Genomic DNA, 12,496 nt, shown 5'->3' with positions numbered 1-12,496 from the left:
CATGCGGATTAAATGAGATCATGCACTTGAAAATGCTTAGCCCAAAGTAGGAGCTCAAGCTGTGTTTGCAGGGAGAGTGTCTATTTTCCTTTTTAAATGGTTTTAATATATAGTTTTACAAAATATGCTACATACATTTTGTTGAGGAATAACATTCCTACCGCAAAGTTCACAGGTTGTAAACCTCAATGACTTTTTTTTTTTTTTTTGAGACAGAGTTTCACTCTTGTTGCCCAGGCTGGAGTGCAGTGGTGCAATCTCGGCTCACTGCAAACTCCATCGACCAGGTTCAAGGGATTCTCCTGCCTCAGCCTCCCAAGTAGCTGGGATTACAGGCATGCACCACCATGCCAGGCCAATTTTTTGTATATTCAGTAGAGGCGGGGTTTCACCATGTTGGCCAGGCTGGTCTCAAACTCCTGACCTTAAGTGATCCATCCACCTCAGCCTCCCAAAGTGCTGGGATTACAGGCGTGAGCCACCATGCCCAGCCTCAATGACTTTTTACATATATATGCACCCAGCGTAACTGCCACCCAGCTCAAGATACAGAACATTTCCATCACTGGGGAAGGCTCCCGTCTCCCTTGGCAGGCAACCCCACTCCCACGCCGCCAGCCTCGGGAGCCTGCTCCTCAGCTTCCTAGAATCAGAGCATCGTGTGTGCAGTCTTTCGCGTTGGCTTCCCTTACTCGGCGTCATGACTGTGAGATTCACCTACATTGTCGTCTATTTCGGTAAACTGTTCCTGTTTTATTTCTGTGCAGGGTCTCACTGTACGAATATGGCAGTTTGTTTATTCATCCTACTGCTGCCGGACATCTGGGCTGTTTCCCATTTTTGGCAACCATGAATAAAGCTGCTAGAGACATTCTCGTATATGTCTTTGGGTGGACATATGTGTTTGGTTTTAAGAAAGGAAATACAAGATCTTGAGGCAGAGTGGTGTATGTTCTATTCTAGGTTTTTAGAGAAATGTCAGAGTCTTTAAAAGTGAATGTTCTTTTACGGACCTTGCAAAACGCCAAAGCAAAAGGTCTTAGCGATATTAAGTCAGTGTGAGGTATCGTGGGTGAAGGCACCCGGGTGTAGCCAGGGATGTGGGATTCCTCAACCCACCATGCTCACCCAGGGCCACTGGGAAAGGAGTGATGGGCTGGGGTGGGGGCACAATGAAGCTAGAATTTGCTCATTTACAATTTACAGGAAGGCTCTCAAGAAATTCACTGTTTTTACTCTCAGAAAATTTATCCGGGGAGGAAGTGTCAACAAGATTGCTGGGGAAGTATTTAAATGACTAAAAAACAAATTTCTAGCACCTGGTAAACACATTCAGAAAGATATGTTCATCACAAATCATTCTTATCTGTTTGTTCATTTAAAACAGTTCAATTGGCCGGGCGCGGGGACTCAAATGATAAACCAGAGAATTCCAGATCTTGTATAGCTGAGGCTGGTGGAGACCAAAGTCTGCAGGCACAGGGGCTTCATTCAAGGTCAAATTCAAGGGATATGAAGGGGTTCCCCAGGGAAAGATCTGGGCACAGAGAATTCCAGGCAGAGGGAGCAGCTGGTACAAAGAAGGCCCAGAGACTGGACTGAGCTTGGCGGCAGGAGCCACAAGACAGGCGGGATGGTGGGACACAGGATGCAGAGGAATGATGGGGTGTGTATGCAGGTGAGCCACAGAGACTGTCCTCACAAGCCACCAGCAGGCTGCAGTGCAGCAGTGATACCACTACCCTTTAAAGATGTCATTCTGGCTGCTCGGTACTTTCAAGAGGTCTTGAGTGGGGCATTAAGGGTTTACTAATCATGGGAGGCAAAGTAGCATAGAAGTTAAAAGTGCTGGCTACAGACGCTAGAACCAAGGCACCTGGTAAAATCCAGCCTCCACCAACTGGGGCAAGTCACTTAACCTTGAGTCTCAGTTTGCTCATCTATATACTAGGAGCAGCTGTTATAAGCATTATGGTAAATGCTCAGATACGGCAGCCATCATCATCACCACCACCACCACCACCATCTTCCTTCACCACCATCACCTTCACCACCATCACCAATACCATCACCACCATCATCACCACCATCATCCCCATCACCATCACCATTACCCCCATCACCACTATCATCACCACCACCACGACCATTACCATCACCACCATCACCCCCGTCAGCAGCAGGAGCAGCAGTACAATCAGAAAAGCCTGTTATGGCGGGGCGCAGTGGCTCACACCTGTAATCCCAGCACTTTGGGAGGCCAAGGCGGTGGATCACCTGAGGTCAGGAGTTCAAGATCAGCCTGGCCAACATGGTGAAACCCAGTCTCTACTAAAAATAACAAAAATTAGCCAGGCGTGGTGGCACATGCCTGTAATCCCAGCTACTCAGGAGGCTGAGGCAGAAGAATTGCTTGAACCCAGGAGGCAGAGGTTACAGTGAACCAAGATCATGCCACTGCACTTCAGCCCGGGTGACAGAGGGAGACTGTCTCAAAAACAACAACAAAAGAAAAGCCTGGTTTGCATTCCTAGTCACTCCTATTCCCTCCCAAATGCCCCCAGAGTACAGCTCTTTGGAACCAAAGGTGAGAACCAAGATCTCAAAGGTTCCCAAGCTCCACATTGCACAATCTAATACAAGTGAACTTGAGCGAAATGCCACAGGACACTTCACCACAGTGGCTGAAGCAGATGCGGCAGAAATAAATCAATGCAGACATGGGCTTCTGGAAACACCAGGTTTTCATCGGCGCACCCCATGTATTGATCAAATCAGTGGCTTTTCAGCACGGCCAGGAACTCCGCTTTCTCGAGGCAGAACTATCTGCTCCACTGCCTCCCCCAACCACCCCAGCGTCCCCGACCACCCCAGCGTCCTCAGGAGGAGGAAGGGGGGCATGGGGGAAGAAAGCCTGTGATAGGCAGGTGAGCAGGGCAGCTCTGCCGGGCACCAGAGCAAGCAAGGCTGGCACACAGGGCCACCAGTCCTGTGGCTGATTAGGCCCAAACACTGTTTTACAGACTGCTCTGGGACACAAAACACAGACCACCTCCGACACTGCATCAGCTCCGCCTCCAGAGGTGTGTTTAAAGGCCCATGGAAGAGATGACTCCCTGGCTATGCTGTAAGGGAGAATGCTAGCCTGCACCAGGTAGGCTGGTCTGGGCACACATGTCCCCAGTGGAAGGCTAGATGACAGAGGAACTTGACCACCCAGTCCTCCAGTAAGAGGCACTGGCTGGCTGTTCAGTGCCATCTTTGCTGAAAAAGGCCAAAACAGGTGGCGTCACACAGCTTGCCAACCAGCACCTGCCCTCTAGCCAGGGCCTCCCCTGCCATCTAAACAGACATTCTTTCCAAGAACTGGAGCCTACTTTTCCTCTATGTGCTTAGAAACCGTCAGCCAGAGGGGTCCTATACTCCAAGATGGGCTTTAAAAAACGCTGAATAGGCTGGGCATGGTGGCTCACACCAGCAATTTGGGGGGCCGAGGTAGGCGGATCACTTGAGGTCAGGAGTTCGAGACCACCCTGGCCAACATGGCGAAACTCCATCTCTACTAAAAATACAAAAATTAGCCGGGTGTGGGGGCGGGCGCCTGTAATCCCAGCTACTCGGGAGGCTGAAGCAGGAGAATCGCTTGAACCCAAGAGGCGGAGATTGCAGTGAACCGAGATCAGGCCACTGCACTCCAGCCTGGCAACACAGCGAGATTCCATTTAAAAAAAATTAAAAAAATAAAAACACCTAATAATGCTCACAGTTTCCAGGCACTGGCATCTCTTTGAATCCTCTCTCCCTCTCTTCTGGTCTCCCTCCCTCCCTCTCGCTCTTTCATTCATTCGGAGAGGCAGCTTGCCAGAGAGGTCAAGAGCACAGACTCTTGAACCCGAGGACCAGGTTCAGAACCCAGCTCTGTGGCTTACAGGCTATGTGACCTTGTGTAGGCTACTTCACCGCTGTGTGCCTCAGTTTTACCATCGGCTCAATGGAGAGCTGAACAGCACCTACTTCAGAGCGTTGGTATGAAGATTAAATTAGGTGACATTTGCTAAGTACTTAGAGTAGTACCTGGCATGGAGGTACTACCACCATCATCACCTTCACCACCATCACCACTACCATCACCACCATCATTACCATCACCACCATCATCACCATCACCGTCATCACCACCATCGTCCCCATCACCATCACCATCTCCGGAGAAAGGGTTATGTAACCGTTTGTTAGGTAAAAATAAGTCAATTTTGGCCAGGCGTGGTGGCTCACACGTGTAATCCCAACACTTCGGGAGACCGAGGCAGGCAGATCTCCTCAGGTCAGGAGTTTGAGACCAGCCTGGCCAACATGGCGAAACCCCATCTCTACTAAAAACACAAAAATTACCCAGGCGTGGTGGCGCATGCCTGCAATCCCAACTACTTGGGAGGCTGAGATAGGAGAATCACTTGAACCCCGGGGTGGAGGTTGCAGTGAGCTGAGATACCTCCACTGCACTTCAGCCTGGAGACACAGTGAGACTCCGTCTCCAAAAAAAAAAAAAGTCAATTTATTTAGCAAATATTTGCTGAGGGCTCTCTATATACCAGGCACTGTTCCTGGGACCTATCGGTGAACGAAACAAAGATGCTGACCTCGGAGCGCTGACATGCTAGGCGAGGAGTTTGACAAGAAACCTAATAAGCGAGTAACATCCTGAGTGCCATGGGCCATGGAAGAAGGAAGAAGTAGGGCAGGGAAAGGGGACCGGGAATGTGGGGAGTGTAGCGGGTTCACAATTTCATGTGGGTGGTTGGGGGAGGCCTCACCACAAGGCTGACATTAGAGCAATGACTTGAAGAGGGAGAGTGAGTCACAGAGGGATCCGGAGGAAGGCCATTCCGGGCAGCACGGACAGCCAGTGCCAAGGCCCTGAGGCAGGAATATGCCTGCTGTGTTCGGAGCACAGCAAGGGGGGCTGGGCAGGCTGGAGCAGAGTGAGGCTGGAGTGTGGGAGCAAGAGAGGCGAGGGGGTCAGAAGGGTGGGCGGGCGGATCACACAGCACTCTAACGGCCCTGAGACTCTGGGTTTTCCCTAGAGTGAAATGGCAGCCACTGGGGAGCTTCGGCCAGGGGAGGACATGAGCTGGCCCCTGTTGAGAAGGTTCCCTCTGGCTGCTGTGCTCAGCCCAGACCCAACGGAGAGGGCAGGGGACCATCGAGGAGGCAGCAGCTCGAGTGAGAGGTGGTGGCAGCTCAGGTAGTGGCTGCAGTGGAAGGGCGGGAAATGGTTGAAGTCTAGACATATGCTGAAGGCAGGGACAACGGGATTTCCTGATAGGTGGGCTAGGAGTGTGGAGGAAAGAGAAGCAAGGTGCCTGCATGGTTTGGGGCCTGAGCCACTGGAAGGGTGGAGCTGCCATCGGGTAAGATGGGAAAGCCAGTGGTGGAGCATGAAGGCGAAAAGATCCAAGTGCTCAGAGTTCGTGTGAGATGCCCGCTGGACATCTGGGGAGTAAACAGCTGGACGCGGGCCGAGGCATCGAGCTGGGAGTGCTGCACGCTGGGTGCGTGGAGATGGAGGGAGGGCCCTGTGCACTCTCACGCTAACAAGCTGGGCCAAAGTAGGGCGAGCAAAGGCAACGGAGAAGGAGAGGCTGATGACCAAGGGTGTGTGGAGGTCTGCAGGTCGAGTGCCGACAGGAGGAGGAGGAGATCGACTGGGCTGGTGCCGTTGATGGGTCCGGTGAGACAAACACCGAGGCTGACCCATGGCACAGAAATCTCTGATGACCTTGACACGAGCAGCTGTGACAGAGTGGACGGGTTTAAGAGCAAATTCAGCCAGTATCTACTCAGCATCTCATATGTGACAGCTGTGGTGTTAACAATGTTCCAGACAAAATCTCATTCACTCACACAATTCTGTGCAGCCAGCACTCTCTACATCTTACAGATGAGGAAACTGAGGCACAGAGTGAGAAGCATGCAGACGCTGGGGCGGGGAGAGGGGGTGGTGTGTCTGATTTCGGAGCCTGGTTACCACCCACAACTTGGTCTGGGCCCAAAGAATGTCTGCAGCAGTCAATGAATGAATCACACACCAATGGGGGCGTGAATCACTCCGCCCAGGGCAGGACACAGGGAGACGTGAGGGCCTGGCGCTTCCTGGAGCAGGCAGACACCCTGAAGGCTGACAGCACTGGAGTAAGGACCTGGGAAGCCAAGAGCCGGGCCCACCTCTGTCACTCAAAGCCAAGCAGCCTTGGGCCAGTCACCTCCCTGCTCTGATCTCAGTGCCTTCCCCTGAGGGGGTAACACCACGCCCACCCTCTCTCACTGGAGAGGAAAAGGCGTGTGGGTGAAGCAGCAGCAGCGCAGCAGGCATGAAACGCGCTTTATTCATCTCCAGAGATGGCCCCTTTGTTCTGCAACCCTTTCTGTTGGACAGCAAGAATCCTCTGGCAAGACATTTTTCCAAGTACGGAGCGGAAATTCCTGGCTGAAGCTGCAGCTCCGGAGCTGCCATGCGGGGATGGGGGACAGCTGGTCTCTCCATGGAATGTCCTGGAGGCCGGATGCATCAGGGCAGGAGGTGCCTCTTACAGGAAACAATTGGCCCCAAGCGGCTTGGACAGTGACAACAGCCCCACTCAACCCCACCCACTTCAGGGGGCCCCAGCCCACTCCCCACAATACCCAGAAAATGAGGCCTTTGGGCACTCCAGAAATTTGCTTTCAAATGCATTATAGAAATGTAAAAGGAACTGCTGTGACCCCCCACCCCCGGCAGCAGATAGGCCCCATTTTGCATTCTGGTTCCTTTCATTTTTAAAAAAATAAATACATCGGTCCTATGCATCAAGCGTTCCTTGAGCACTGTGCTTAAGAGTTAAGCTAGGCGCTTCATAGCACCTCTTCATTTAATCCTCACAACCACCCAGTAAGGGCACTGCTGCCCTTCACTCCCATTTCAGACTGACAAGCGAGTCACAGAGAGGTTCAGCCGTTCGCCCAGGGGCTCACAGCTAGTAAGTGGCAGAGCTGGGATTCGAACCCTGGACTTTCCTGCCCCAGCTCACACTCATAATAACTAAGCTGCTACCCCAGAAGGACACACAGTGGCTCAGAATGCCGACCACAGGCCCCGTGCATGGCACACAGTAGGAAGCTGGGAAAAGCTGGGTAAATATAAAGACTCAAGTGCCTGGTGTGGCCCCTTCCTCCTCTTCCTGCCACCGCACCTCTAAGACTGTCATGCTGCGGGTAGAACCGGAGCGGACAGAGCAGTGAAAGGGCAGACCTGTTGCATCACCCAGGCCCATTCCTCCCTCTTCCATCAGTGGCAGCGACATGGGGATCGTGGTCGGCAGATTTGCAGATGGCTGGGCAAGTGCTGTGCACAGCCTTCAGAACACTGCTGTGAACACACCGACCTCACCCAGCCGCCAGCCATGACGCCCTAACATGAGGCATGGGCCCAGGCAAAGGATGGCTCACAGCTCCCTCCAACAGTTCAAAAAGCTTCCAGGAAACCATCATCCACCTGCCCGCTCTAAGACAATACTGCGGCCGGGCGCGGTGGCTCAAGCCTGTAATCCCAGCACTTTGGGAGGCCGAGACAGGTGAATCACGAGGTCAGGAGATCGAGACCATCCTGGCTAACACGGTGAAACCCCGTCTCTACTAAAAAATACAAAAAACTAGCTGGGCGAGGTGGCGGGCGCCTGTAGTCCCAGCTACACAGGAGGCTGAGGCAGGAGAATGGTGTAAACCTGGGAGGCGGAGCTTGCAGTGAGCTGAGACCCGGCCACTGCACTCCAGCCCTGGCGACAGAGCAAGACTCTGTCTCAAAAAAAAAAAAAAAAAAAAAAAGACAATACTGCCAGCTAATGAGACGCTCAGAGTCTCCTGATCCCGCACACAGCAGCCAGAAGGCAAAAGGACCCTTGTAAATGGAGGTCGGATACTGTGTCTCCCCAAATGCACAGATAAAGCCCAAGACCTGGCTCTGGCTTGCAAGGCCCTGCAGGACCCTGTGTGCAGAAAATAGCACCGCAAGCTTCAGAAAGGGCCGCTAACAAGGTCGGATCCTCAGCTGGTCTCTGCAGACTAGGCGAGGGCTCCCACCATTAACTGATAAAAGTGGCCCGCTCTGCCTAAACTGTTCTGCAAACAATATGGCTTAGGTTGAATACCTGTTTTCCTTCTAGAGTCTGAAACTTTGGTCTGTGCCAGGCAGGGCGTGCCTATGTGACCACCACCCAGTAAAAGTCCTAAGGGGGTTCCCTGGTGGACAGCACAGAGAATTAAGCTGTTCTGGTGACTGTACTGGAAGAGGGCCCTGGAAGGTTGCACCTGGCTCCCGAGACCTTTTCCCACGCGCCTCCTCCTTGGGCTGAGTTATCTCTGTGCTTTTGCTGTCCTAAGTCTCTGGGGGGAGAGAATATGCTGAGGCCAGGTGTTCTCCTAGGGAACCATCGAGCCTTGGGACGGACGCCCCAGTGCCTCTCCGCTCTCATCTCCCCTTCTCTCCCTTCCCCTCCCCTGGCCCCTGTGCTCCTGCTCCCCCACCTCCCACCCCCACCCCCTGGCTCTTCCCAGCATGTGCGGAACATGCTGCAGTCCCAGGCCTTTGCCTCCTCTCTCTCTGGGCCACTGGCCTCGCTCCTTCCCTTCCTGTGGGCATCTGCTCACCCAGAGAGCCCTCCCTTATCCTCCCTTACAAGACAACAGCCGCTCCCAGGCGCCCCACCCCACACTATGGATCTCCTTCCATGGCACTGGCCGCCCTCCGCCATGCGCACATACTTGCTTATTTGCCGCCTGTCTCCCCACTGGAGCATACGCTCCATGAGGACAGGTTCTGGGTGGCTTCGTTCCCCAAGGCACTCCCAACACAGAGCTGGCATTCAGGAGGTGCCTGGGGAATACCGGCTGACGAACGCACAGCTGTCCATGCTGTCCCCTGGGCGGGGTGAGAACACGCCCAGCGTCCAGGTCACTGGTGAGTTCATTGGGCTCCGCCCTTCAGGGTGAGCAGAGTGGGAGGGGAATCCACTCACCTCCAACAGCTGCGCCGCACTGGGCCGGGTTTCTGGGTTCTTATCCAGCGCTATCTTCAGGAAGTCACGGAACTCTACAGACCTGGGAGGACAAGCGTCAGAGGTAAGCACGGAGAAGGCAAGAGCAGAGAGAAGTCCCCCATGTCACAGACTCCACTGTCCCAATCACGCCCCTCAAAGGAAGAGGGAACTTTCACAAGCTAGAACAGCGAAAGGGCCTACACGACGCCCTTTTCATCATGGACATCCCTGTCCAGATGGGGACCCAGAAAGCGGAGGGGAGCAGGGACTTGCCCAGGCCGCACAGTGAGGAGACTCAGCAGTGCTGGGATTTGAACCCAGGCCCCCGATGTCCCGCCCAGGGTTGTGCCATGTGGCTCCTGAGGCTCAGATGGGGCTCCTGTTCTCCCAGTAGGGGCTGGCTTATTTGGGTGACTTGGTTTGTGCTGGTGAAGATCTCATGTCAAGAGCACAGAGCGGGCTCGGCAGCTCACGCCTGTAATCCCAGCACTTTGGGAGGCCGAGGCAGACGGATCCCTTTAAGGCCAGGAATTCAAGACCAGCCTGGGCAACATAGGAGACCTTGTCTCTACAGAAAATTAGCCAGGCATAGTGGTGGGTGCCTGTAGTCCCAGCTACAAGGGAGGCTGAGATGCGAGGATCTCTTGAGCCTAGGAGGTCGAGGTTGCAATGAGCTATGACTGCACCACTGTACTCCAGTCTGAGCAAAAGAGTGAGGCCCTATCTCAAAAAAAAAAAAAAAGGAACACAAAGGGAAAAAGAGGCACGAAGGGCCCGGGGGGACTCAGAAAGGCCAGAAGACCCCCAGGCCCCAGTCTCCTCTTGAGGCTAGCAGCACCACCTACTGCTACACCTCCCCAGCCCCGCCCACCGCATATCCCAGCCCTAACCCGGCGCAGGCACCCCGGCAGGTGGCCCTGCCCCTGCTCCTCACCACTTAGAGGGCGTGAGCAGCGTGGGAGGGTCCGACTTGGCGATCTTTAGCAGGACCCGCATGGGGTTGAGCTCGTGGTGTGGCGGCTCGATCTGGGCCATCTCAATCAGCGTGATGCCCAGGGACCAGATGTCGGCTTTGTAGTCGTACGGCGTGTCCTTCATGGTCTCACACATGACCACCTCGGGGGCCATCCTGAACCAACCAAGGGACAACATAGGGCTAAGAATCTGGCCTCCTCAGGTGCTTCTTGGACATTCAGGGTCAAGCGCCACCACGAGCCACTGTCGGGGGTTGGCAGCACTCCCGAATCATGATCTGCATGACTTTGCATCCCACTGTCTTCCTTAGGACGCTCTTCCACAGAAAAACGCCTCCACGCGGCTCCCCGCCACGTCCTGCTGCAGTTCCGATGCCTACCACGAGATGGCAGCAGCAACCCGGAACACAGAGTCCTGGGGAGGGGTCGGGTGGGAGTGGAGGGAAGGTGCGGAGCAAAAAACCAGGGCGTGGAGGTGGGTGGGCGAGAAGACAACAGCACAGAGAGAAGGAGAAACAGGTATAAAAGGGGGGAGAGAGAGAGCAAGGGTGAGTAACAAGCAAGCAAGAAAGGAGCCCAAACTCCACAATGGCAAGTAATGCACATGAAAAAACTGAAAACAAGGCAAACAGAGAGTAGTCAGGCGTGAAATTGAGTGACAGTGTTTTGTTTTTAAAGTAATAGTTCTGGAAAAGAAGGAAACACGACAGACTAGAGAAGTCCAGGAAGACTTCACATGAGGGTAGGAACTGAACTTGTACTGTTCACCTTCACGGCCCCCATCCCTGGCCCTCAATACACACGTGGTGAATAAATCACGAACTGAATCCTGTTTGAGAGATTCTAGTTCAGTTATCAATGGAGTGCCTTCTATGTGCACCATTTCATTTCATTCTCACAGTAGCCTTATTAAGTAGGGGCTATTATATCCCTAATTTTATGGATGAAGAAACTGAGGCACGGGAAAACTAAGCAACTCGTCCAAGGTCACATGGCTAGTAAGCCACGGGGCTGGGCGTGCGCCCACAGGCTGACCTGGCAGCTCTTATCTCCCGGCCCCTCTCTGTCTACAGCGCCTAGTGGTCACCTTGGAGAGTTTTAACGTCCAGTTCATTCCATTTCTAGAAGCTACACGACTCACCAGTAAGGAGTACCGATGAAGGAATCTCGTTTCTGTAGAGTCTTCAGATTCTTGGCAGACACACCGAAGTCGGCTGCAAGACAAAATCTCAGATAGCATTTTCCACGGACATTCCTCTACCCACAGCCCTGGGGTAAAAGCCGGGAAGGTAGACTCAGGGATACACATTCCAAGTCGACTAACAGATGCCATTTTCTATCTAGCAAATTAGAGAGCATTACAAATATGAAAATAGGCCGGACGCGGTGGCTCAAGTCTGTAATCCCAGCACTTTGGGAGGCCGAGACGGGCGGATCACAAGGTCAGGAGATCGAGACCATCCTGGCTAACACGGTGAAACCCCGTCTCTACTAAAAAATACAAAAAACTAGCCGGGCGAGGTGGCGGGCGCCTGTAGTCCCAGCTACTCGGGAGGCTGAGGCAGGAGAATGGCGTAAACCCGGGAGGCAGAGCTTGCAGTGAGCTGAGATCCAGCCACTGAACTCCAGCCTGGGCAACAAAGCGAGACTCCGTCTCAAAAAAAATAATAATAATTATATATATATATATATATGAATATCTGCTGCTATGAGGAAGTACTGAGATGAACACTTTCTACTAACGAGAGCCTGCACTGGCAAGAGCCTTCAGGAAAGCAACTTAGCAATAAATAGCAAGAACCTTTAAAATATCCATACCATTTTAATCCAATAATTCCACATCTAAGACTCTGCCCTAATGAAACAGTCTTAAATTTAAAAAAAAAATGCAGAATGATGTTACTCAAAATCCCATTATAATAACAGTGCCATTATAAAATTATAATAGTGACATACTAAAAACAACCATAATTGCTTGGTTATCAGGAAATGATTTTATTTATTTTTTATTTTTTTTATTTTTTTTATATTTATTTATTTTTTTTGAGACGGAGTCTAGCTCTGTCTCCCAGGCTGGAGTGCAGTGGCACGATCTCCACTCACTGCAAGCTCCGCCTCCCGGGTTCACGCCATTCTCCTGCCTCAGCCTCCCGTGTGGCTGGGACTACAGGCGCCCGCCACTGCGCCCGGCTAATTTTTGTATTTTTAGTAGAGACGGGGTTTCACCGTGTTAGTCAGGATGGTCTCGATCTCCTGACCTCGTGATCCGCCCATCTCGGCCTCCCAAAGTGCTGGGATTACAGGCGTGAGCCACCGCGCCCGGCCCAGGAAGTGATTTTAAAACTTTTTATATAGATTGAGAAAAATGGAGGCCAGGCTCCCCGCCACGTCCTGCTGCACCCAGGCAGCGTGACTCACACCTGTAATCCCAACACTTTGGGAGGCCGAAAC

General features: G+C 52.8%; 1 protein-coding gene across 1 annotated transcript in view; it reads right to left on the bottom strand.

The window, feature by feature from the left end:
• Window positions 1–12,496, bottom strand: part of STK10 (serine/threonine kinase 10) — a 151,164-nt gene that overhangs the window by 53,197 nt on the left and 85,471 nt on the right. The window contains exons 5-7 of the mRNA XM_038010405.2: window positions 11,187–11,259; window positions 10,006–10,200; window positions 9,051–9,132 (exon numbers count right to left, since the gene is read on the bottom strand). Coding sequence (XP_037866333.2) covers window positions 9,051–9,132; window positions 10,006–10,200; window positions 11,187–11,259 — 350 coding nt within the window. The remainder of the gene's footprint in view (window positions 1–9,050; window positions 9,133–10,005; window positions 10,201–11,186; window positions 11,260–12,496) is intronic.

The sequence above is a fragment of the Chlorocebus sabaeus genome, chromosome 23 (assembly GCF_047675955.1).
Source record: "Chlorocebus sabaeus isolate Y175 chromosome 23, mChlSab1.0.hap1, whole genome shotgun sequence".
NCBI lineage: Eukaryota > Metazoa > Chordata > Mammalia > Primates > Cercopithecidae > Chlorocebus > Chlorocebus sabaeus.
Note: the sequence above shows the minus strand (reverse complement) of the source record. Positions and strands in the feature narration are given on the sequence as shown.